General features: G+C 35.0%; 1 protein-coding gene across 2 annotated transcripts in view; it reads left to right on the forward strand.

Moving 5' to 3' along the window:
• The window catches only part of ERBB4 (erb-b2 receptor tyrosine kinase 4), a 1,141,529-nt gene that overhangs the window by 853,069 nt on the left and 261,660 nt on the right, over window positions 1-26,800 (forward strand). For both annotated transcript variants that reach the window (XM_007524518.3, XM_007524517.3), the window contains exons 17-19: window positions 18,766-18,898; window positions 22,406-22,528; window positions 25,521-25,619. In XM_007524518.3, coding sequence (XP_007524580.2) covers window positions 18,766-18,898; window positions 22,406-22,528; window positions 25,521-25,619 — 355 coding nt within the window. The remainder of the gene's footprint in view (window positions 1-18,765; window positions 18,899-22,405; window positions 22,529-25,520; window positions 25,620-26,800) is intronic.

Raw genomic sequence — 26,800 nt, forward strand, 5'->3', positions numbered from 1 at the left:
CAGAGAGGGGGAGAGAAAGATAAGACACCTGCAGACCTGCTTCACTGCATGTGAAGCGACTCCCCTGCAGGTGGGGAGCCAGGGGCTTGAAGTATTATCTATCCTCTAACCCACTTAAACAACTTTGTCATTATCTTTTCCTTAGTCCTTACTCTCACCTGTATAGCATCAACCTTATGATGCTTTTTCTCTCACAGCAAAATTTAACCTAGCAGTAGATCTAAGAATTTTTGGTCAAAAAAGAATACTTCCCATAAACTAAACATGTAAACCTCTATAGTAGTGATATACTTTAATATGCCTTTTTCATTATTAATATACTAGCGACTAAAACATTTATGAATAAATATAGACTTAGTTTTTTCATGTATCCTAGGACAACAATCTTATATATGCTGAAAGTTTTGGGAAACTACTTTGGTCCCATATGTGAACTTCTTGTGTTGTTAGTCCTGATAGTCATTGATGCTGTCACCCCAGATTCACTTATCAAAAGCAGAAGTAAAAATACAAACTTAGCACTCCACAATAAGTTAACAGGTGATATAGTGCCAGTTCTAACCACTGTTTTCTTTTGGTTCTCTATCTTCCTATATATTTTGGGATTTCTGTGATTCAGTGAAGTTTGTTGAAAGTAGAAATGAATTCGGATGACAAAGCATGAATACTAGACTGTGTATTACTTGGTTCTGTTTCAAAAGAGAAAATTGATTTCTTCTGAAACATTTTCCCATTGTTAATACAACCAAATTACACAACAAAAATAAAATCAAACTCTTCCATTTGTTACATAAGTAGTCAGGAAATATTCATAGTATTTATTACCTCACAGGCAGTGGTAAAAGCAATGAGGAGTGAATGAATAGAAGCAAACAAAAACTTTCCATTGTCAAAAAATTTATAATGTAATGGGAGAGAAGTATCACTAGATATTGGTTCCTGACTATGTTTGCATGATTATTTACTATGAAGCCAAGCTGTTTCAAACAAAATAAATTGGATATTGTAGGAGTTGTAGTACAAGAGAAAATATATAGGACATTTGGGTTTTTTACCCATGTAAGTGCAAGTTGATGTCATAAATCGAGATTGAATGATTAATATTGGAGAAAATAAAAAAATCTCTTGGGATCCCTGAGATATTTATTTGATATTTAAGTACAGCTTTTTCCATGGACAGATATAAAACATCAGAGTCAAGTGAAGTTATGAATCATCAGTCCTATTAAAAATTTATAATATTACATGAGATTTCACTGGCAGAAAGCACTGACAGAAATTATCAACTGAGTAATTAGTCACATAGTTTATCATTGAGTGTATAGAACAAAGGAGATGCATATAGCAGAGCACAAAAGATTGACTCAGAGAAGATGGCAATATTGAGAAATCTCAGGAAGAGATGAGTGAACTAAGTATTACTAGGAGGAGGGTAATGAGACTATGTATTGTAATTAAGACTGCAGTATTAACCATATTATTTGAAAAGATGAGGGTTATAAATGAAACATGAAATGATAGGAATAGTTTTCATTGATTTGGTGAAGATATAATGAGTTAAGAAAGGGAAAAAGGAGTGGTCTGGGAGGTGGTGCCGTGGATAAAGCATTGAACTCTCATGCATGAGGTCCTGAATTCAGTTCCCTGCAGCACAGGTACCAGAGTGATGTCTGGTTCTTTCTCTCTATCCTCCTATCTTTCTCATTAATAAATAAATAAAATCTTTTAAAAAAAGGGAGAAAGGAAAAAAATGGAGACTGCTTATGTTGGGAAACATTTCAAGGTGATTTCTACAAAGGAGAAAATGAGATCAAGGAAATATGGGAGTTTTATTTTACTTACACTGAAAATGAAACATGCTTATAAGCTGACAGGAATGATTCGAGATAAGTTTCTAAAAAATTATCTCCCAAGAGATGATGAAACATTACAATGCTTGTTTTATTCTTTTGAATGGATGGAAGTCAATACACATGTAGAATATTGATTATAAAAAGAAATAGTGATTATGTATCTATTTCAAATGGGAAGAACTCAGAATGTGTACATAGGCAAGTGTGCAGGAAGATGGTGGAGTTATTAGGGATAGGTGGGCTATTCACAACTTATTAAAATAAGATGAGGTCATCATCTTAGATTAGAGTTACGGGATAATATTGTAAATTTTGTAAAAGGATAAGCTTGGAAGCAAGCCACCAATAGGGCATAATTCTATATAGAACTATAGCAGTACTATTAGAGAGTAGTAAGATGCCCCCACTTGAATACTTTTCTTATAATATAGAATGATCCTAAATTACTGTGTTTTAACATTATGTTTTATTCAGGAATTTAATAATGTCTTAAAATTTATTTATATATATTTTTTAGTTTATTGGATGGAGACAGGCAGAACTAGAGTGAGTGCCAGGTGATATGGAGAGAGACAGAGAGACACCTGCGGCACTGCTTCACCATTTGCAAAGCTTTCTCACTGAAGGTTGAGACTGGGGCCTTGAACCTGGGTCCTTAAGCATTGTAACACATGTACTTAACCAGGTGCGCACCACCCAACCAAGAATATAATAATTGTTAAGATGTGTATTAAAGGTTTACTCAGCAGTGATGTTTTTCCAGGTGAGTACTTATACAAACAAATAAAGACCAGTAAGTTAACAAAAATAAGAGAGTAGAAAAACATCCTAACTAATGTGAATGGGCCAGGGAGATAGATGGCATAATGCCTATACAAAAAGATTTTCATGTCTGAGGCTTCAAGGTTTCAAGTTTAATCCCTGGCTTCATCCACCATATATCAGAGTTGAGCAGCACTCTGGTTAAAAATAAATAACTAGATAGAAACTATTACATTTTTGAAAGTCTAATTTGAGTAATGTAGTGCATAGGCACTTAAGGGAAACCGACTTATAATCATAGAATGATTGGGTCAAATATTGTTGAAGTAGAGATATCAGAGAAAATGAACTAGAAGAAGCAAAGTAGTTAGTGTGAAAGAAGGGTATTGAAATGAATTTCTAATGATGTAAGTATTTAGTATAATGAATCATAGTGTGTAGGTGAGACTATTGAATATGAATGATCAGGGAATTGGGAAGCTAGGAAGTTAGATTGATATTGGATAAGATGTTTGGACATGAAAGAAGAGAAGAAAATGATAATAATTGTTCCTAATTATCTTGCTGCCAAAACTATGGGTATTAAGAGACCTAATATTAAGGGACCTATGACAGAGAAATAAGAGATACTATATCTGATAGGATTTTAGGTTTGAATATATTGGATTTGGATTATTTTAATATAGTCAAATGATATTAAACAGGAAATTAATATACTGATACAGAAGTCTCAGCATATATACATATGTGCTAAAAGCAAATAGGAATGTTAAAATAGAGTCAACTATTAATTGTTTTGAGAAAATTCTCTATGAAGGAAGAGAAATATGGGGAAATAGTTGGAGAGGGAATACTATCAGGAGAAAGAAATTTTGAAGATGGATGAAATTGTTCTGGAAGGTCTTGTGGAGAGTAAAATGTTGGAACTAAAGAAAGAGAAAGATTATCCATCATAGTGTTCTGAAAACACTGGGTGTAGGAGGCAAAGGAAATGTGAAAACATTAGATTTAGAGAAAAAGATTCCTTACCACCATTTTTTTTTTCAGCATATAAGAAGTGAGAACAGAAACAGACTAAGGCAGATGAGTAAACAAAAGTTAAGGGTGTTTCTGTTTAGTGGTCAGTATTTTCTTTCAAGAGGTAAATAAAATAATTTTGCCAAAAGGAAATAGGTTGTATTTCAATAAGTGTGCATGTATGAAGGTAGTAGTGCTGTTGACCATTAAATTCATATATAAAATGTAATAATTTTTGCATTTAAAATATTCTAATATAAATTCAAAATTCATTAATAATTTGCTTTGTATCACCTTACACATATCCAACTGAAGGGCAGCACATTTTTATTTTTGTATGAAGTGAGCAGATTGTGGCTTCTATCAGCGATTCCAGACTCATTTAATTAGAAAACTATTAAATATTTAATCAAAAGCTAACCACATCCTGTATGTGTTCTGAGAAATCAGCAGATTTTCAGTACCTGTAGTGATAATTGCAAAATGCTGATATATCATAATTACTCCAAATTATGGCATTAGTACAAACAGTAGCAATTGTTCAGGTACTGAACTGCATATCTGGAAATCAGACTAAAATAATTTTTCCTATTTTATATTTTTATAATACTCTTTAAGTACTGAATTATGATGAATAGCCCTTAAAAATACTTTCTTGGCTATAATGGACCTAAATTCATCTTCAAGTAATGATTCTTATATTAGCACTTACTCCATATTACCTGGTTTTAAAATCAAAAGTAAAGTAAGGTAGAATTCAGCAGTTTGATACTTAATGCATATTAGGCAAATTTAAGTATTTCATTTTATGTTTATTTTTCCCTACCATGAGTATACTTTTTGACATATTTAAATCACATTTAAAGTTCCAGATGTCATACATGAAGTGTATTAATGCACATATATATGTAATGTTTATTCATTCATCCAATCTATCCATAGTAATGAAGTATAATAAAGATTTTTGTTTGTTAGAAGATGTGTTAATATACAATAGACATTACTCAGAAATCTACTAAGTAATACATCATAGACAGTTGACTAGATGAATAGTTATAATTCCTTCTTTACCATTGTATTGCCTTCCATAGCATTAATGTACCACCAATAAAAATTCATATAAACATTCCATTTTATTATTCAAAATTGATAATCATTACTCAATAAATTGAAATATATGGAAAATTATAAATTATAAAAAAGTACAAAATATTTTAAAAGCATTTGAAATAGTCTGACCATACATATGTAATTATATATACTTTGCATATATAATTATGTATGATACACTTAAAGTATGATATATATATATGGACTTTTGTAACTAATCATTTTAAAACCTGTATACAATTAAGTTTGATTCAGATCAAAGTATGGTTATAAAGTTTTTACCAAAAGGTGTCAGAGTTTGAGTTACTTGGAGATTTCATTCCATGAAAGAATCATGGCGTTTTCTCTTGTAATTTTTTGACAAGAATACTACTCAAGTTTGGGAGATCTTGGCATAGGAGATAGAATCTAGGACCTCTGGTGTCTCAGGCATGAGAATTGGTTGCATAGAATGACCGTTCTTTATCCCTGGCTTTAAATTTCTTATAGTGAATTTATCATGTTCTCTATGGCAGTCTAAATTACGTTATAGAGAGTAGTTAATGATTCAGGAAGTTTAATTGATGTTTTACAGTGCTGATTTTAATTGGTTTTAAGTAAATTTAGATGGACATGTATACATCTATAAAACATTATTATTATAATAATAATTCATAGGATGATTTTACCAGAGTATACTTTTGAATTAACAGGTAAAACTGAAAAAAACCTTAGTATCATGTAATTAAGTCTTTCCAAAGCTAGATTGCTACAAAAGTTTTCTATCTTTCACTCTCACTTTTCTGTCTTTCAAATACTGAACACATCATTATTTGTTAAAATTTTGCAAGTTTGTTCTCAATGGATACCACCTCAAGCTTATAACTGTTACTTATTTTTCCCTATTTTATTAACAGCTGAATATTAATAGTTATTAATATCTTCAGTGGTTCCAGTATACGTCTAATATATATAGTGTTCTCCAGCAATCAATTCAGTGGCAGAGAGAGAGGGAGAAATAATGCTATATTAACTGTTTGTTATTTCTTGTTTTTCCCCCTTTATTTGCCATCACAAAAACTGAAAATTTATATTAACTTGACTATTGAAATTGCAAGTAATGGTAAACCATTTATTTAAATAATACCCTGGTTGGATAAACACAGACTTGCAATCTAAAAAAATTAAAAGCCCTAGAAGGAATTATATATTAATAAATCCAAAAGAAATAATCCTCTACTGTATATTATATCTAGATTATGGTCTCATGTTGAGAGTATCCTTAATTCCAGTAGTAATTGAAAATAATATATAAAGGACAAATTTAAAAATATTCTGGATAGGAAAGAATCTTTCTCATGCAGATGCATTTTTTTCCTGAGGAATAGAGATTTCTTATGCGTATAAATGAAATGGTTTCAGGCAAAGTATAAAGTCATTTTACTATTATATTATGTCAGTGTTTTTTTTTCTTTTGTTGCCCTCATTATTGTTATTACTGTTATTGTTGGATAGAACAGAGAGAAATAGAGAGGGGAGGGGAAGACAGAGAGGGGGAGAGAAAGAGAGACACGTGCAGACCTGCTTCCACAGCCTGTGAAGCGAACCCCCTGCAGGTGGGGAGTCCCGGGCTCTAACTGGAATTGTTATGTAGGTCCTTGCGCTTTGCACTATGTATACTTAACCCACTGTGCCACCACCCGGATCCCTGTCAGTGTTCTTTGAATTGATTTAGGTTGGATTTTTTTTTTCTTTTACATTATCTGGTGACTTTAAATTTGTTTTTGAACATCTGTAGAATCCTAAAATCTTCTAAGTCCTCACTTTAGGATAAAATAGATTTCCCCATAATTAGAAATGCATTCTAATTAGGGGTTGGGCATTTATATGTTTAAAAAGTAGTTATATTACTGAACATTGTTATTAGGTGCTTAAATTGTGAGGTTCTTAGTGAATTCAGTCACAATAAACCTCCCTTTAGAAGATAAAAGCAATACATTCTGTGTTGAAAACATTACTTTAGGTAGGATGCAGTGACCAATAGCTTTTCTAAAGGAGTGTCTATCTTTTATCCAATTCCTCTGTATAATAGTATAAAAGAAAAACTGTTATTGCCCTCTAATTCCTTCCCCCTTGGGTTACTTCCAATCTATTAAGAGCACAGAAATTAGAGAAATTGGATTTTTTAAAAATTTTTCCATGTCAAAGTGAATGAAAAATTCTGTTTGCTTTCTATTCTGCTAGTGATTTTCTGATCTCTTTAATGATCTTCCAAATTCAATATTTGATTAAATTTTATAGATCAGAAAAACATTTTACTGCTTTTGAATGTTACCAATAATTTAAAGTATGGCAATGGACATACTTTTTTTTGGAGTGCATTAAACAATTCAGAATCTATAGTATTGAGGAAATATTACAAATATCAACTGAGTGCTACTTGTGAAAAAAGAGGAAAAAGGGGTGGGGCGGGGGGATGGGGGTGCATCTTCTTTGCCTTGTCTCCAAACTTCAAAAACATTTACTCAAGACTGAAGAAAGTAATACCTAGTAAATTATCAAAACGTGTGATAATTTTAACCAACATAATAAATACTCCAGAGTTACCAATAGTTAAATAGAAAAGGGTGAAACATTGATTTAATCTTTGCTTTTAAAGCCTGTTTTTTAAAAATATTTTTTATTTATAATTAGATAGAGACAGAGAGAAATTGAAAGGAGAAGAGATAGAAAGAGAACAGAGAGATACCTGCTGCCCTGATTTACCACTCGTGAAGCTTTCCCCCTGCAGGTAGGGATCAGGGGCATGTAGTACACATGTGGTGTGTGCACTTAATCAGGTGCACCACCACCTGGCCCCTTAAAGCCTGTTTTTCTGTGATAATGCATCTAGTTGTTAAGATTCAAGAAAAGAAGGGAAAAGTAGAATATCTGGGCATACTTTGTTCTTCAGCTAGAACTTGACTTGAATACTAGTAAAATAAAATTTGGAATTGTTAGCTTCTGCAGCAATTTCATTTGCTATTCTTTCCTATAAAAAGAAAATAAAATGGTTTCCAAGAACAATAGAGTCAGGCACTGAGTCCCAAGTGGTGGGAAAAAAAAAAAACAGGAAGTCAGTTGGGCAGTAATGCAGTGGGTTAAGCGCACCTGTCACAAAGCGTATGGACCGGCATGAGGATTCCTGTTAGAGCCCCCGGCTCCCCACCTGCAGTGGAGTTGCTTCACAAGTGGTGAAGCAGGTCTGCAGGTGTCTATCTTTCTCTCCCCCTCTCTGTCTTCCCCTCCTTTCTCCATTTCTATATGTCCTATCCAACAACGACATCAACAACAATAATAACTACAACAACAATAAAAACAGGGCAACAAAAAGGAAATAAACATTAAAAAAAATTTTTAAAACTAGGTTTTGTTTTGCTAAGTTAAAAATGTACAGGAAGTTCTGAAATTTTTGAAGCATTTATTTGCTTTTACAAACTGAATTAACATATAATTTATTAAAAGTTTTATAAATATGCCATTCAGTTGCTTGTTCATTAACATTTTAGTTTTTTAATGATACAATAAAATAGACATCAAAGAAATATACATACATTTGTGACACAGTTCTAGCACTTAAATTTGTACTTTCAGTTATTTATCCTGGCAGGGTTGGGGGTAGGAAGGTCAAACCACTTTATTAAAAAAAGATTCAGGAAAGAACTCAAGGCCTGGATGAGCTATTTCCAGTTTCCTCAGCATCACTGGCATCTCCAAATGAAGAAGAAAAAAAAATATTGTACATTTGAAAACAGTACCTCAGAGATATCAAAGCAGACATAGGTCTGAACTTTAAAGCATGAAGTCCCGAGTTCAATATCCTGCATCCCATATGCCAGAGTGCTTCTCTGATTCTCTTTCTCTTATTAATAAATAAACATATCTTTAAAAATTAGATATGCCTTTATATTGCCTTTAGTTTCTGAATATATCTGTCCCAAAAGATATCTGAAATCTGTACCTTATTCATGGAGGTAAGACCCTTAGAAGAACTAAACTAAACCAGAAGTCAGCTGATGCCATGGTATATGCTATATAGGAATAACTGATATTGATTATAATTTTTAAATTGCCCTTGAAAGGATAGATTTCAACTAAAAGAAAAATGTGATAGTAAGTGTCCGACTATGTATTTGTAAGCTTTTTGCAAACTTAAGTGAAACTATGCTGTGGAAGAAAACAAAAATAATATCACAGTGGTCAACATAGGAATGAATCAAGAAGAAAAAGGAAATAGTTTTCAAGGAAGAAAAAGGAAATCGTTTTAGGAGAGAGGATATTGGAATCACAATTTATATTTTTGTATTGCTAAGGCAATGGTATTATTAGTTATCTAAGTTAAATGTAGTAGGCTAGTGAATCTGTTCGAATTAAGATGAGAGGTTCATGCTGGTTAGATTACTATGTAGATAGAAGTGACTCCTAGAGAGAGTCGGATGGTAACACAGTAGGTTTAGTGCAGGTGACACAAAGTGCAAGGACTGGTGTAAGGATCCCAGTTCGAGCCCCCGCCTCCTCACCTGCAGGGGAGTCGCTTCACAGACAGTGAAGCAGGTCTGCAGGTGTCTATCTTTCTCTCCCCCTCTCTGTCTTCCCCTCCTCTCCATTTCTCAATGTTTATCCAACAACAATAAAACAATAAGGGCAACAAAAGGGAATAAATAAATAAATATTCTTTAAAAAAATAAAGTTACTCCTAGTATAAATAGCAAAGGAAAGATAACCAAAAGTTAAGTCCTGAGACATTTTCACTACATTTAGAGGCCAGGGAGATAAGGAAAAAATCAGGACCAAAAAAAAAAATTTTTTTAAAGACAAATAAAGGATGCAGCAGAGAATGTCGTATGATTGGAACTATTTTAAGGGGAAAGTGGTTACTCAGAGGAAATGTTACTAAGTTCTTGGTCAGGAATAGATATAAAAAGTGATTGAGTTGACAGTAAGAAAAGTATTAGTAGCCCTGACAGTGGAGAGTTAGTAACTAATTTTTGTGACAGGAAATAACAAGAAAGTAAAAAATTAAAATAATGTTAGGAATATTTGTTTCTATATTTTTTTTACAATTGTCTCAAACACTAAAAAGATATACCAAGTGATTCTGGTCAAATATTGTTTCATTCATTTATAAATAATTGTTGACCATCTTAGAACATGTGACTTAGGGGTATAGAAAAATAGAAAAGTTGAAATAAGAATGTCAGATCTCTTGGAGCTTAAAATTTCCCTGGAAATAATATAGATTTGTAAATGGACTGCATATATCCTCAAATATAGAGTCCAAGAAAATAATTATAAATAACTATATCAAGTTTAGTGTCGGGTGTTTATGAAATAGATATGTAGTGTTCAGGAGAAATACTTCTGTAAATATGATAGAAAAAATGAAGTAAATTGGGTCACAGGGATGGCTATAAAATTGAGATTGTTAGCAGTTATTAAAATATGAAATTTAAGATTATTTTTATTAAAATGACAAGATTATATAAATGCAAAGTTGCGGGAGTCAGGTGGTAGAGCAACAGATTAAGCACATGTGGAGTGAAGTGCAAGGACTAGTGGAAGTCGCTTCACAGGCAGTGAAGCAGGTCTGCAGGTGTCTATCTTTCTCTCCCCCTCTCTGTCTTCCCCTCCTCTCTCTGTTTCTCTCTGTCCTATCCAGCAAAGACAACATCATTAACAACAACAGTAATAACTACAACAACAATAAAATAAAAATACAAGGGCAATAAAAGGGAAATAAATAATTAAATAAAGATGCGAAGCTGCCACAGAATAGTTCAACTTAATTATACCTTCTAATTAAAGAACTTTCTCAAAATAATCTCATTAGCTATGAAATATCCTCCAAAAGCAAATGTACACATTTATATAATTTTCCCAAAATTGTAAAAGACAAGGGAAAAAAACACATTAACATAACCTATGATGAGTAGGGAAGGATTAGCATGAAACTGTTAGATTTTTTTTTCTCAGAAGTTAATTCTAGAGATAAAAACTCGAAATGATGTTACTATATAGTCTAGTGGTAATATTGCTACTGAAATAGTCTGTAAACTGTAACTGAAAAATATGTAAAATTCAACATGTTAAAATGAGTTGGAGCCTGGACATAATTCACCCTGTCTAAATCATACTTTACCATGTGTGTTCTTGGGTTTGAGGCCATAACACCATATGAGAGCACTATGAAGTGCAGGTGCTATATTGTTTCTTTTTTTCTTTCTTTCTTTCTTTCTTTCTTTCTTTCTTTCTTTCTTTCTTTCTTTCTATCTACCTATCTATGTATCTCTAACTTAAAAAGTGAGCAGTTAGAATCAGGGTAGGTGTGCCAAAATGAACATTTTTATCTTGAAGTATTAAGACAAAGATGCAGTCACATTTGGTTAGGAAGAGGGACTTGAAATTCATTTACTTCAGCACTTTTACTTTAGACCACATTTAAGATCTTATTGAAGCATCTGAAATACTAATCAAAAAATAGAGACATCCTGTAATATCTTAGATCTCATCATGTAAAAACAATAACTGTCAACGAATGCATGCCTACCTCAGAATCTGACCCAGACCACTTTAATTTGCTCACAAAGAAAAGATGTGTCATATTTATAGAGCATTTGGAATTCTGGGTCAAAATGAATACAACTGACAGCAGGGAGGAAAAAAAAAAAAACTCTGGTAGTATGGTTCACTTGCAGGAGGCAGTAACCCTTATATGGATGTCTTCTGGGAAATTCCAGTGCTTCCTGGAGTTTCAAGGTCTCTTGTTTCAAATCTGAACTGTGATGTGTAAGTCTAAGTAGCAGTGTAGTTGGAACAAGTGTTAAAATGACAGTGACAGCTTATCTTTTCCTTTCCTAAAGGAAATCCAGTTTTTAAGCAAAGCAACAACAATAATGAAATCTGAACTGTTTTCTCTTTGAAATAAATGAAGCTAAGTGAAGAATAATGTCACTCTTAAACTTCAATGAAGTCATAATGACTTAAACCACAATGAATACAGCATAATGATACAGATAAAATGATAGTTCCTTGAGATTTATTATAAGTTGTAAGTTAAGATAAAAGCAGAATCTGTTTTAACCCCTATTGAATGTATGTTCTATTAAATATAGGTATTGAAAAAAATGAACATATTTACTCTAATTTTTTTTTTTTTACCAGAGCACTGCTCAGCTCTGGTTTTTGGTGGTATGGACTATTGAATCTGTGACATAAGAGCCTTAGGCATGAAAGTTTCTTTGCATAACTATTATGCTATCTACTCTTGCCCTCTAAAAACAATTTTAACGGATCCTATTTGTAAAGATTAACAACAAGACACATATAAGATATCCAGATATAAAATGTTAGCAATACTATTTATCCTTGAACTTAGTTGGATATCTGGATTTTTTTTAGAGCTTATAACCTTATTATTAATATGAGAGTCATGCTATATACACCACGTGGTAATTATGGAAATACAGTGTATATCACAATAAATTTAAATATACTGTCATTATTAATGGAAAGTCTATAATCAGTCTGTTTAAGTCATATAAACTCTAGGCTGCTAAAAGAGCAAAAAATTTATATTTCTGTGTAAGGAAAAAATTTTAATATCGGGATAGGAAGTCTTTGACATTGTCATCTCTTTTTTTTTTTTTTTTTGGCTCCAGGGTTAATTGCTGGGGCTCAGTGCCTGCATCATGAATCCACTGCTCCTGGAGGCCATTTTCCCCCCTTTTATTGCTCTTGTTGTGGTTATTATTGTTGTTGTTTATGTCGTTCATTGTTGGTTAGGACAGAGAGAAATGGAGAGAGGAGGGGAAGACAGAGAGGGGGAGAGAAAGATAGACACCTGCAGGTCTGCTTTACCACCTGTGAAGCGACTGCCTTGTAGTTGGGGAGCCGGGACTTGAACCGGGATCCTTCTGCAGGTCCTTGAGCTTTGGGCCACCTGCACTTAAACTGCTGCACTACAGCTGGACACCCGACATTATCATTTCTATTAGAGTGTTTCACACTGAAAATAAAATGAGATGGTAGTGAGACTTTATGGACTAAAAACCCCATGACAGTCAAATTCTGCATCATATTTGAACAGAACTCGTGTTCTGATAGTTTATCCTATTAGAGCACCAACTGGTTATTTCAGGCAACAGAGGAAGGTGCTTAAATCCTCAGCACCACCTATGCCAGAGCAGACTACTGCTCTGGTCCTATTCCTCTTCTCTCATTCTTTCTCTCATTCACTCATAAGTAAGTGAGTAAGTAAATTGCTTACCTGATTAGTAAATATTGATAGTTTCTTATGTCCTTACCACAGTTGGCAATAATTTAAATGTTCTCTCAAATATAATAAACTTGATTTTGATCCATAGCAAGTTAGAAAGCATTGGTTAGATTTCATTTAACTTATTTTTCATAGGTTTTCACCTCCTGAATAAATTTAAATAATTCAGTGTATTCTCTTACGTTTTATCTTTCCCAGTGAGACATAATGATGATTTGTAAGATTATATCTGGCTATAAAGGTGCAATAGCTTTGAGAGACACTACTCTTATATAACTACTTAAGACAGCCAGTTGAGTTTTAAGATGATAGGATCTAGTTGTATTGTTTCTGAACTTCTAAATGTAATTTTAAAACCAAATTATATACTTTTAAGTAAATTAGCCAGTTCATTTGTGATCCAGAAGCCTTATTAGTTTATGAGTAATGGAATTATATCCGTTTCGTTAAACTGTTGTCCAATCAGCGGTTGGGTGGTAGCACAGCGGGTTAAGTGCCAAGGACCGGCATAAGGGTCCAGGTTGGAGCCCCTGGCTCCCCACCTGCAGGGGGGTCACTTCACAGGCGGTGAAGCAGGTCTGCAGGTGTCTATCTTTCTCTCCCCCTCCTATTTCCATTTCTCTCTGTCCTATCAAACAACAGTATCAATAACAACATTAATAGTAACCACAACAACGATAAACCAGAAAGAGAAGAAAAAAAAAGTCTCCGGGAGCGGTGGATTCCTGATGCAGGCACTGAGCCCCAGCAGTAACACTGGAGGAAAAAAAAAAAAAAAACTATTTTACAATCACAAAGTTGATTACTTCCTGTTAGTCCAAGCTTAGACTTGACACTTGAAATGTCCTATCATTTATACTTGGGGTGTATGTTTGTAAGGGAGCTCCCGGTAGGTTTTTTTGTTTGTTTTACCAAAGCACTATTCAGCTCTGGTTTATGGTAATGCGGGGGATTGAACTTGGAACTTTGGAGCCTCAGGCATGAGAGTCAGTCAGTTTGCATAACCATTATGCTATCTCTCCACCTGCTCCACTGTTGCATGTAAGGAAGTAATTCCCTTGGTGATTGACCATTATGAACTCACTATTAACAGTGATTTTGTTTTGTTTTCTCTGACACATAATGGGAAAACACTCATATAACTAGTTGGCAATACCCAACATTAGGCCAAAGAGGGATATAAAGATATTTAGAGAAAGAGAATAAAATAGGTATATTATTTTTATCAAAAGGGTTATCTTAAAAAGTTAAAAATTAACTATCAGTAGGCATCTGTCTGTGGCAATACCACCCTGACCATGCCCATTCTCATCTGAAAAAAATAGCAATCCTACACTTAAAACTATCTAAGTAGTATCAAAGTTTAAGGGTATTTTTGTAAGTATATAGTATTAAACGTAAATATTGACTTTCCAAACTGACTTGTTTTATGAAATTTAGTGTTAATTATAAGGAACAATGATAATAAAATGTCTCAGACTACTAAATTATATTATACTTATTATACACTTATTATAATAAAATATCTCTACAGAAGTACTTACAGTTTAAAAGTGGATAAGGAATAGCAAAATTAATTTTAACTGAAAAAAATTCAGAATAAACAAAAAGGGAGAGCATTATTGTAAAACTAAGCTTTTGGGCAATGATTTGTTTTTTTCCTATTATTATTATTATTACTTTTTCCTTTTAAAAATTTATTTTTTATTGGGTAGAAGAGGGTCAAGAAATTCAGTTCAATCAAGGAACTGCTGGAGGAAAAAATCCTAAAAGTTAATGCAAAGTAGGAAAACATTGAAGTTTATTCTATTCAGTATTTAAATGTCTTATTTTCATTGCACTAGCCTTTATAAATTACAATGATTTGACATCTGATACAATTATAATTAAAACACGTGAACTGCAATAAATAATGTAAATAAGAGAGACAAACTATCTCTAAGACTGTGAGAACTGCAGTGAATATAATTTGGAGGATGAGGCACAGGTCTTTGGTGGTAGGTGTGTTGTGATATTATTCTTCTGTAATCTTACTGTCCTACAAATCATTACTTATATATTAATAAAAACGTTAAAAGTAATTTAAAAATAAAAAGTGCACCTACAAAGAAGTGATTCTTTTTAAAAAGAAAAGCAAACGCATGTATGACAAAATGCATTTTTTTAATTCACAGTGGCATTAACAAATTTTCAAAAACACACTTTTTTTTTTAAATAAACAGAAGGTTTAGATCATATCTACAATCAAAATTTTGGGCCTTTTTTCTCAACAAAACATAAATCTCTTGTAATAAAAATTGGGTTGAAGTAACTAAAGCACAACCCTGTTTTGGAAGCGTGCCTTTTTAAGAATCTAACAGGCACTTGAGCTCAAAATTGTACCTTGGGTTGAAAACTTAATATTCCTGAAATATATATTTAAATGGCATGCTCAAAAATATTATCTTACACACACCAAAACACATCACAGTGACGAGTTTGTGCCTATAGAATAGTTCAACTTTGTCAGCATAGGATTTTATATCTTTAGAAGATTCCATTTAGGAAAATCTACTTGAATTATAGCAGCATTTCTCCATGTTACAGTACTTTCAGCTGTCAAGAAACAACCTTTAAGAAGAACTACTGGTTAAGGTTTTTATTCAGTTTTACATGACAATATAGCAGTCATAATCTTCAGAAGATTTAACTTCATTTACAGAAGCGTAGAATTTTTTCAAGAGCTCTTTAGAATCTTCAATTTCATGTAGGTTTATTTGCTGTCATACTTTCTGGTCTATCTATGATCAGAGTTACAAAAGAAAATACTTGTCCTAAAATAATTTAGTTGTAAACAGGAGCTCTGAAAATGGGAAATGAAGTTTAAAATATTTGACAAAAGAAAACATGGACATTCAGAGAAGTCTTTGTTTGCTTGTTTAGTTTTTATATCTCTTGTAGCCTCATGGTAAATATGCATTAGCGCCTATGTATTTTAGTCTGGGCTATTTGCCATGGTGTATACAATTAATATACTTTAGTACTCTGATTTCAAAATGTACATTTATACTAAGTGTACTACTTTTGAGCAAGGAGTTAATATTATTTTTGAGCATGGAAAATGTTTGTAGAGTATAATTAGTGGTATTTTTCAAATGTTTATCTTACCTAATAATGAAACATTTTAAGAAGTAAAATATCTAATACCTTCTGAATTTATTTATTTTTCTTATTCTAATTATTATTTTTTTTGTTGCCCTTGTTGTTGTAGTTATTATTGTTGTTGTTATTGATGTTGCCATTGTTATATAGGACAGAGAGAAATGGAGAGAGGAGGGGAAGACAGGGGGGAGAGAGAAAGACAGACACCTCCAACCTGCTTCACCACCTGTGAAGCAACTCCCCTGCAGTTGGGGAGCTGGAGGCTACTACCAGGATCCTTACACCAGTCCTTGTGCTTGGCACCATGTGTGCTTAACCCACTGCGCTACCGCCTGACTACCCTGAATTTATTTTTGACACTACTCTTTTTCATTTATTAATTGATCTATAGACCTTTTTATCAGTATAATAAAAATGTTTTGGGTCACTCACAACTGCACTACTCCCAGAAGATATTTTCTTTCTTCCCTTTAACTCAAAATAGACATATACACAGAGAGATGAGAAGAGATAGAGAGAGAGAGAGAAGAAGAGAGAGAGAGAGAAGAGAGAGAGAGAGAGACACCACAGGACCATGAAGCTTCCACTGATGCAATTGCTCCTTTTTGTGCCTGGGATCTGAACCTAGGACTTCAAACATGGCTGTGTATATGCTCTGCTGGGTGAACAGTCTCCTGACTCACCCACGCTTCCTTCCTTTCTCTGCCCCCCCCCTCTTTCCTCAGATCCAACTTTTTCATTCTTTATTATTTTAAAGCATTTTTTTTAATTTTATTCTATTCTTTTTTTTATGTTTTGCCTCCAGGATTATTTGGGGTTCAGTGCCAGCACTACAAATTCACTGCTTCTGGCAGCCATTTTCCCCCATTTTATTGTATAGGGCAGAGAGAAAATGAGAAGGGATATATATATATATATATATATATATATATATATATATAGAGAGAGAGAGAGAGAGAGAGAGAGAGAGAAGGGAAGATGGACACCAGCAACCCTGCTTTGCCTGTTTGAATTATCCCCCCTGCAGGTGGGGAAGCATTTTTAAAAGTATATATTTGTTGACATTCTCAAATCTTCATAGCTCCCAACCAACTTTTATTTTTATGGTAGGGAGACCCAGAGACAGAGGGAGGGAAACATACCACAACACCAAAACTTCGAGTGTGAAGGGGTCTGCTAGCGCTTGAGCAATACATGTGACAAAGCAAGCGCACACACTCCGCAACTCCCAGGTTAGATATCTTGCCAGCCTCATTCTTCATTTATTTCAATGAGAAAGAGAGAGTTAGACAAGGAGAGAGAGGTCAGATACTACTGTGCAAACCCTACAGGGCTATAGCGATCTTGCAGGATGACTGTTTCCACCATCTATGGAGCTTCTCTCAGCTATCCATGGTATGTCCATGTGGTGCTGGGGCTCAAACTGAAGTTCTCACATCTGAAAGATATAATTTAGTGGGTGAGCTATCTTTTAGTGATTAGTCACAGTTTAATATTTGTCCCTGTTATCATAACTGTGAAGACCTATATAACCCATTTCTTTGTCCTTATCTTGCTCTTTCTTCTAGCAGTCACCCTTAACTGAGTTTGACGTAGCACTTTTGGCAATACAGCTGTCTGATTGGTATCTTGTTCTAGATGAGGTTTTTTTTTTTCTTTTTCTCTTTTTTTTTTTTCCTCCAGAGTTATTGCTGGGACTCAGTGCCTGCACTACAAATTCATTGCTCTTATGCCCAGTTGTCGATTTATTTTTTGGGGGGTAGGACAGACAGAAATTGAGAGGGAAGGGAAAAACAGAGGGGGAGAGGATAGACACCTGCAGACCTGCTTCAGTGCCTGCAAAGTGACCTCTTCAGCAGGCAGGGTGCCCAGGGCTTGAGCTGAGATCCTTGAACAGGTCCTTGTGCTTCCTACTTCGTGCACTTGACTCGCCTTACTACAGTTCGTCCTCCCCTTTTATTTTTTTTCTTTCTTTAAGGCAGGTGTCCTCAAGTGGAGGTGATTTGGGCAGACATTTGGCAACGTATATAGAAACTCATAGGAAGTAATGATAAGGATGCTGTAGGTTTCTGATAAACAAAGGTCAGGGATACTATTAAATATCTTCAAAATCATTGGATATACTCTGACACAACTCAGTGTCCAGTCCTAGGTGCCAGTAGTGTCACTGTTGAGAAGCCTGCATCGGAGAAGATGCTGAAAGTCATACATACCTCAACACAGAGTTGAAATGCATTTCCATTTATAGCCAAAAGTAAAGGTTTAATGATTTAAAATACACTTGTCAACATTTCAGCATACTTCCTCCATTCTATTGCCAAATGATACATATATATGTACATATATTCATCAAAGGCATGTTTTGGCTGCTCATCTCCAATTACTAATTGTGTTTGCATGGTTTTATTTATTTATTTATTATTTATTTTAAAAAGCAACAGCTGTAGTTTTTTTTTACCAGGAAAACATTTTGTGACATCTCTAATGCAATTACTTGTATTTCTTCTGACTAGATCTATGATATGTGGATAAAGTTCTTTCTCTTCCTTTTTCTTCTCTTCTTACTCCCCTCTCCCTTCTTGTTACCAGAACTCCTCTAATAGCAGCTGGAGTCATAGGTGGACTCTTCATCCTGGTCATCATGGGGCTAACATTTGCAGTTTATGTTAGAAGGAAAAGCATCAAGAAGAAAAGAGCTTTGAGAAGGTTCCTGGAAACTGAGGTATTTTTCTTTTTCTTTCACATACTCAGTAAATTTTATTCGTTCTGAAAGGCTAACATAATTTTTGGATTTCTAATGCAAGTGAAAATTATATTCAGAGGGATAAATAGCATAATGATTATGCAGACACACTTTCAATCTTGAGGCTCCAAAAGTCCCAGGTTCAATCCCCCACACTACCATGTGTTGTTGTGCACGGGCCACAGAGAAGACAGAAGAGAGAGAGGGGGTCCAGAGCGAAGAGGAAACACAAATCTTTATTTGCGCTGGCACCTCAGAGTTGGGTGCTAGAGTGGCAGGTTGGGCCATGTGGAGGTAAAATGGCTGCCTCACGCAGTAACTTTTCCTGCATCTGAACACCGGAGTGAAGCGCTGGCAAGAGAGCGAGGTGCAGAAGAAGAAAGGCTTTTATAGGAGTAGCTTTCGTGAGAATGGGAAGGGGGAGGAGTAACCAAAGCACTCCAAATATCGCAGGGATATAGACAATGCCCTGAGGGCACAACATGGATTAACAGGCACTCCGAGAATGTCCCAACTCTCCGGGAACTAGCAGTAGCCTGAGGGGACAACATGGCACATGTGACTGCATAGGCACAATTTCCCAGCAACTATGAGCCAGAGCTGAGTAGTACTCTGGTTTAAAAATTAAAAAAAAATAATAAAGAGATCTCATGCCTGAGGCTCCGAAATCCCAGGTTCAAGTCCCCACACCATCATCAACCAGAGCTGAGTAGTGCTCTGGTAAAAAATTAAATAAATAAAAAATTATATTTAATTGTTTTTATAGGTTAGCATTTTATACTGCACAAACCTGATGAAATATCAGAGCATATAGAAAAAGCCAAAGCAAGTTAGAAGCTTACTTGTGTGAAATGAGGGGGGATTAGAGTAGAGTGGTTGTAATTATTCTTTCTATCTATGCATGACAACACTGATATACAGACCTACAAAGTTAAATGCAAACCTCTTTCCACCTTAGTGGTTCACAAAATGAAACTACCCTTCTTTTAAAAGTATGATATTTAGGAAGTCAGGCTGTAGTGCAGCGGGCTAAGCGCAGGTGGTGCAAAGCACAAAGACCAGCATAAGGATCCCAGTTCGAACCCCGGCTCCCCACCTGCAGGGGAGTCGCTTCACAGGCGGTGAAGCAGGTCTGCAGGTGTCTATCTTTCTCTCCTCCTCTCTGTCTTCCCCTCCCTCTCTCCATTTCTCTCTGTCCTATCCAACAATGACAACAATAATAATAACTACAACAATAAAACAACAAGGGCAACAAAAGGGAATAAATAAATAAAATAAACATAAAAAAATTTTTTTTAAGTATGATATTTAAATCCTTGGGGAGAAAATGTTATTGTGAAAATAAGTAAATAATACCTAAGAGAATTTTAGGAGTTTAAGTATCTCAGATAGAACTATGAAGCCATTAAAAAAATAGATTTTAGTCATCTCCAGCTTAAAATGCTGGAAGTCCACCTGGCCTATGTTTTTTTCTTAAAGTATAATTTATTTGTTTTATTTTAATTAGAGATAGATAGAGATAGAGATAAATAGAGAGACAGAGAGACAGACCCCAGAGCACTACTCAGCTTTGGTTTATGGTGGTGTGGGGACTGAACCTAGGAATTAAAGCCTCGGGCATGAAAGCGTTTTTCATAATACCAAGTTCCTATCTCCCCCACTCCTTTCTGATTTCAGGCTTACTATTACCACTTCACAGGAAGGAACTTTCCATTCATTGGGTCTCAGCCAACTGTTCCTCCCAAGCCCCTGTCTCTTTTCCCACCTCCTTCTGACTTAAGCCTTTCAAGAGTTTCCTGTATCATTTAAAGGATAATTCCAAAAATTCTTCATTATACATATATTATACATATAAATTCTGTTAAACAAGTCCAGCAGAATTGCGTTCAAATTAAGAGAATTCTCTGGAAGTGATAATTTTTTTCAGTTTTTAACAAGAGAATTTTGATTCTGAGATTGATTTTTTGTTATTTAAATGCAGTTATATTAGCTTTTGTAATATAAATTAAAAAAGGAAATACAAATACATTAGTTATGGAAATATTAGAAAACAGCCTATTAAAAAGAATTTTATCATCTTTGCAGTTTTCTTGCTATTGCTATACTCATCTATACTAAAGACTGGCGGGGAGGGCGGTAGCACACTGGGTTAAGCGCACATAGTGCAAAGTGCAAGGATCCGCGACCCTTGAAAGGACCTGAGAAAGTATCCTGGTTTGAGCCCCAGCTCCCCACCTGCACGGTGTCACTTCACAAGCAGTGAAGCAGGTCTGCAGGTGTCTATCTTTCTCTTTTCCTCTCTTGTCTTCCTCTCCTCTCTCTGTTTCTCTCTGCTCTGTCCAACAATAATAATAGCAGCAACAGCAATAGCAATGGAAAAAATGGCTGCCGGGAGTAGTGGATTCATAGTGCAGACACCGAGCCGAGCCCCAGTGATAACTCTGGAGGTAAAAAAATAAATAACCACATTGGAGGACTACAATACACTCACTCTTGAAAACAGACATTTTGAAAGTGCAGTTGTTTTTAAGACGAGTGAATTGAAGTAGCCCTTAGAATTATTGTCTCATGTCAAGAAAGAGTAAGCTGAGAGCCAGGTCTTAGCTCAGCGGGTTAAGCGCTCATGGCATGAAGCGCAAGGAAAGACTGAAGGTATGGGTTGGAGCCCCAGGATCCCCACCTGCAGGGGGGGGGGTCGCTTCACAAGCGGTGAAGCAGGTCTGCAGGTGTCTTTCTCTTCCCTCTCTGTCTTCCCCTCCTCTCTCCATTTCTCTTTGTCCTATCCAACAACAACAACAGCAATAACAATAAACAACAAGGGTGACAAAAGGAAAAAAATAGCCTGTAGGAGCAGTGGATTCGTAGTGCAGGCACTGAGCCGCAGCAATAACCCTGGAAGATTAAAAAAAAAAAAAGTAGGGTATCACACATGCCCATGTGGCATTTTTTTCTTTGTATCCTTTATAATTTACTTTTGATCTAGAATCAAGTCAGGACTTTAGAATTTGTCATCAAGAAGATATTTTAATAACATTCTACTGAATAATTATCCAGAGATCATCATTATATAGACATCAATTGAAATTTTGTCAAAAATATTATTTCAACTTTAGTCCAAAATCTGCTGAGTGGAGTCTGCATTTTAAGCAGAATCTCAGATAGTGAACATGTACATGTGTTCATTTTTAAAAACTCTTCTAATGTTTTTGTCTTGACTTCCCAACTAGATTTTAAGTTTTACTACAGTAGTGTTTCTTTTATCTTTTTCTAATGTGTCAGATTCTCCAAACCTGATAGGCATTTAAGTAGATATACATGTGTTCACCTACAGACCTTGAGAAAAGAAAGAACACCTGAAGATAGGATAAACAGTCCATAAGACAAGAATATTGTCAAAAGAAATGTGTTTGTGTGTTTTTGTATGTGTAAAAAAAATAGGAAAGAGAAATTGCAAATTCTATAACCCATGTTCTTTTTGCTTTGCAGTTGGTAGAACCTTTAACTCCAAGTGGCACAGCACCAAATCAGGCTCAACTTCGGATTTTGAAAGAAACTGAACTCAAAAGAGTAAAAGTACTTGGCTCAGGTGCTTTTGGAACCGTTTATAAAGTAAGTGAAACATAACGTATAACATCAGTTACAAGTTCTTTCTTTTTATTATTATCTTTATTTATTGGGTAGAAACTGCCAGAAATTGAGAGGAAAGGAGGAGATAGAGAAGACACCTGCAGCCCTGCTTCACCACTCACAAAACTTTCCCCCTGCAGGTGGAGGTCAGGGGCTGGATAGTTGTGAGAAGACAGAACAAACTGGTATAAATCCAAAGTGTAATTCTTTCTCTTGATACCCTTACAGTCCTTTTACATTTTAATTTCTATTTTGGCAAATTTCCATTTTTATGCAGCTTCCTAGTACCAACACATTGTCCACTTTTCTTTGAACTATATACTTCAAAATAGCAGACAAGTCAGGGTAATGTGAAGAATCAATTGTTGTTCTTTATTTCTGTGCTTTTATACAACACTTTCCCATCAAGACATTACTAGTTTACCTCTTTAGAAGCTGCAAAAATGTGCTATTCTGGAGATAAGGATGGGGTTACTTACAGAACCAATTTATCAAGTGGTTTGCATTTTGATATTTTCAAAATATGGGGATTTATATGAGAAAGCTATTTCCCAAATTATAGCATGTTTATTTCATTTAGTTTAATTGTGTTTATTTCATTTAGTTTAATTGTGAAACCAATTCATAGGTCAGGTCCAAGGTTAACTGTGGTTGAACTTGTTTTTTTTTTTCCTCCAGGGTTATTGCTGGGCTCGGTGCCTGCACCATGAATCCACCGCTCCTGGAGGCCATTTTTCCCCCTTTTTGTTGCCCTAGTTGTTGCAGCCTCGTTGCGGTTATTATTGCCATTGTTGACATTGCTTTGTTGTTGGATAGGACAGAGAGAAATGGAGAGAGGAGGGGAAGACAGAGGGGGGAGAGAAAGATAGACACCTGCAGACCTGCTTCACCGCCCGTGAAGCGACTCCCCTGCAGGTGGGGATCCGGGGGCTCGAACCGGGATCCTTACGCCGGTCCCTCCGCTTTGCGCCACGTGCGCTTAACCCACTGCGCCACCACCCGACTCCCGGTTGAACTTATTTTTAATGGTAGATTATAAGGATAAGAAATTCTGATGGATTAATACTAAATTAGTCTTTGAAGAATGATCGTTTTGAAAATTTCCAAATTTTACTTCGGCAATCTTATCTATTTCTTAAAATACGTGGAAACCTATTTTTTGTTTTTTTTCTAAAGGTATATATTTTTATTCTCAATATATTTATTCTTATTATATGAGAGAGAAAGACACACAGAGAACCACAGCACTGATCATTTCTGGTTTCTGATGGTGCTAGGGATTGAAACTGGAACCTCAGAGCCTCAGGCATGAATGTCTCTTGCATAACCATTACGCTGTCTCCCCAGAACAGAAACGTACATCTTACTTGGCTGTTAAAATGGATTAGAACTAGAAATTTTGCATTGTAAATGTTCATTTCTAAAATTTAAAACAAAGATTTACTTAGCAATTCGAATTTACATCTTAGTTTTTTCCCCTCCTCAGTGTTCCAAGTATAATCTCTTTAATATAAAATTATAAAATTATCTTATTCTGAGGTCAAAGTACATACGTTTCTTTCTCATTTTTGTGCGCATTTAGTTTAATTAAAATTAAAATTAACTGAGCCATAAATTTGAATAGAAACTATTCTAGGCTAACTTGCTGCCTTCTAATCTTAAAATTCTATGTATGTTCAAAGAAACAATTATCCTGTTTCTCTATTAATGTTATGCTAGGAAAAAGTACTTCCATTATAAAGCTAGCACAATTTTAATTGTTATTAATGTGTAATCATTCACTGTTTTAAAGATGTTCTAATCTGGAAAGTTAATTTTCACTTAAATCATGGTTAGTTTATAACTTGTCTTTATATGACCTTCTGACCTCTGCAGGAAAAAAAATTAACCATTGGGACATTTACTAATAAGGCCTTATTTATTTATTTTTGCCTCCAGGGTTATTGTTGGGTCTTGGTGTCTGCATTATGAATCCACTGCTCCTGTGGCCATTTATTTTATTACATATATATATATATATATTTTTTTTTTTTGATAGGACAGAGAGAAGTTGAGAGGGCAGGGGAAGATAGAATGATAGACAACTTGCAGATCTGCTTAACTACTTGTGAAGCAATCTACCTGCAAGTGGGGAGCTGGAGGCTAGAACCAAGATCCTTGCATGGGTCCTTGTACTTCTTACTATATGCCCTTATCCCAGTGAGGCCCCCCCCCTTTATTCTAAGAGCAGTTCTTTTGCTGTCATTCATGAGTTTTACCTTTATCAAAATTCTTTATATTGAAAACCCCATGGATCCAGGTGGCGGAGGACCTGGTTGAGCTCACATGTTATAATGCATAAAGATCTGGGTTTGAGGCCCCAGTCCTAGCCTGCAGAGCAAGTCTTTGTGAGTGGTGAAGCAGCATTGCAGGTGTCTCTCTCCCTCTCTATCACCCCCTTCCCTCTTGATTTCTGGCTGTCTCTGTCCAATAAAGAAATAAAGATAATACCAAAAAAAATGAAAATATCATGAGTATGATTGAATTTTATGCTTGTAGTATATATAGTTGAACATAAGTTCTAATTGATTATGTCTTACAAAGAGATACTGTCGTAAGCTATAACGAATTTTTGTGGTAATGTACTTGGTTAAGGACACATACATAGTACTATGTGTAAGGACCCATGCAAGGGTCTGGGTTTGAGCCCCCCACTGCCCACCTGCAGTGAGATGCTTCACAAGCTGTGAAGATTTAAGATTACTTTTAGCATTGACGTTATTTGTTAGGTAATCCATCCATGTTTATTTTATTGAGGTCCCAGGTTCAATCCCCAGTACCACCATAAGACGGAGCTAAAAAGTGTTCTGGTAAAAATATGTAAACAAATAAAATTAAAAGAAAAAAGACTGAATTAACAAGTCAAATTTTGTTTTTGGTGTACATGTTGTCTATATTTTAACATTATTTTAATGTGATTTTTGTTTTCATCAAGGGTATCTGGGTACCCGAAGGGGAAACGGTGAAGATTCCTGTAGCTATTAAGATTCTTAATGAAACAACTGGCCCCAAAGCCAATGTGGAATTCATGGATGTAAGTATAGAGACCTGGGAAATCACATTTTTATTAATAATGAATTTTTCTTGGTTATATAAAAATATATTTCAGTATTCACAATACGTCTTCTCTGGAAATAGATTGCTCTTATAAATAAAAGCTTGAGCAGAGCTCAGAAACTAGTTTAAAAGATTGGAGAATAGCGAAGCTTGTTGTATGCAATGAGTTTCTGTGCTATCTACTCAAGTCTTTTAGTAAGTAGTCTCGGGCAATTCAAAACAAAGCAAAACCCGCAAATGGGTGTGACTGTGTTCTCTTGAAACTATTTAAATAAACAAAGGTCAGGCTAGTTTTGGCCTGAAGGCTAGTTCTTGTCCCCCATAATATGTCCTTAGCAATGAGAATAACTTTGATTTTTCATAGGAAAGATGATGGTAATATAAGTACTTTGATTAAAAAAACAACAACAGATTGCTATATAATTCTACCTACTTTCTCTTGAAAGTGCCTTTATAAGTTTTTATTACAAGTTAGCTTGTGACCTTGCATTTATTTGGATAGAGTATATTTTATAAAGGGCTACTTGTTTGTTTACAATGCATTGCCAGATTGCTTTTTTTTATTGATTTAATATTAATCGACAAGACCGTCAGATAAGAGGGGTACACTTTCCCACAATTCCCACCACCAGAGTTCCACATCCCATCCCCTCCATTGTAAGTTTTCCTATACTTTATCCCTCTGGGTGTATGGAACCAAGAATATTTTGGGGTGCAGAAGGTGGAAGGTCTGGCTTCTCTCATTTCTTTTCCACTGGACATGGGTGTTGGCAGGTCGATCAGTACTCCCAGCTTGTTTCTGTCTTTTCCTAGTGGGGCAGGGCTCTGGAGAGGTGAGGCTCCAGAACACATTAGTGAGGTCCTCTTCCCAGGGAAGTCAGGTTGGTGTCATGGTAGCATCTGCAACTTGGAGGCTGAAAATCATTAAGATATAAAGCAGAATTTTAACTTATTATTGGTTCTAAAATAACAAATCAATTACATTTGAGAGCTGCTTGTTATAACTTTTTAGTCGATTGATATCTGAAAATCAAATATTCTGATCAACTGGAGGATTGCCTTACTGTAAGAATATATTTATGCTGAAGTGGGGTGCAAGGCTAACTGGGACCTTTGCCAGTTCCCTTCCCTGGGGCTTCTTCACATAGCCTCTTGAAA

The sequence above is a fragment of the Erinaceus europaeus genome, chromosome 7, assembly GCF_950295315.1.
Source record: "Erinaceus europaeus chromosome 7, mEriEur2.1, whole genome shotgun sequence".
NCBI lineage: Eukaryota > Metazoa > Chordata > Mammalia > Eulipotyphla > Erinaceidae > Erinaceus > Erinaceus europaeus.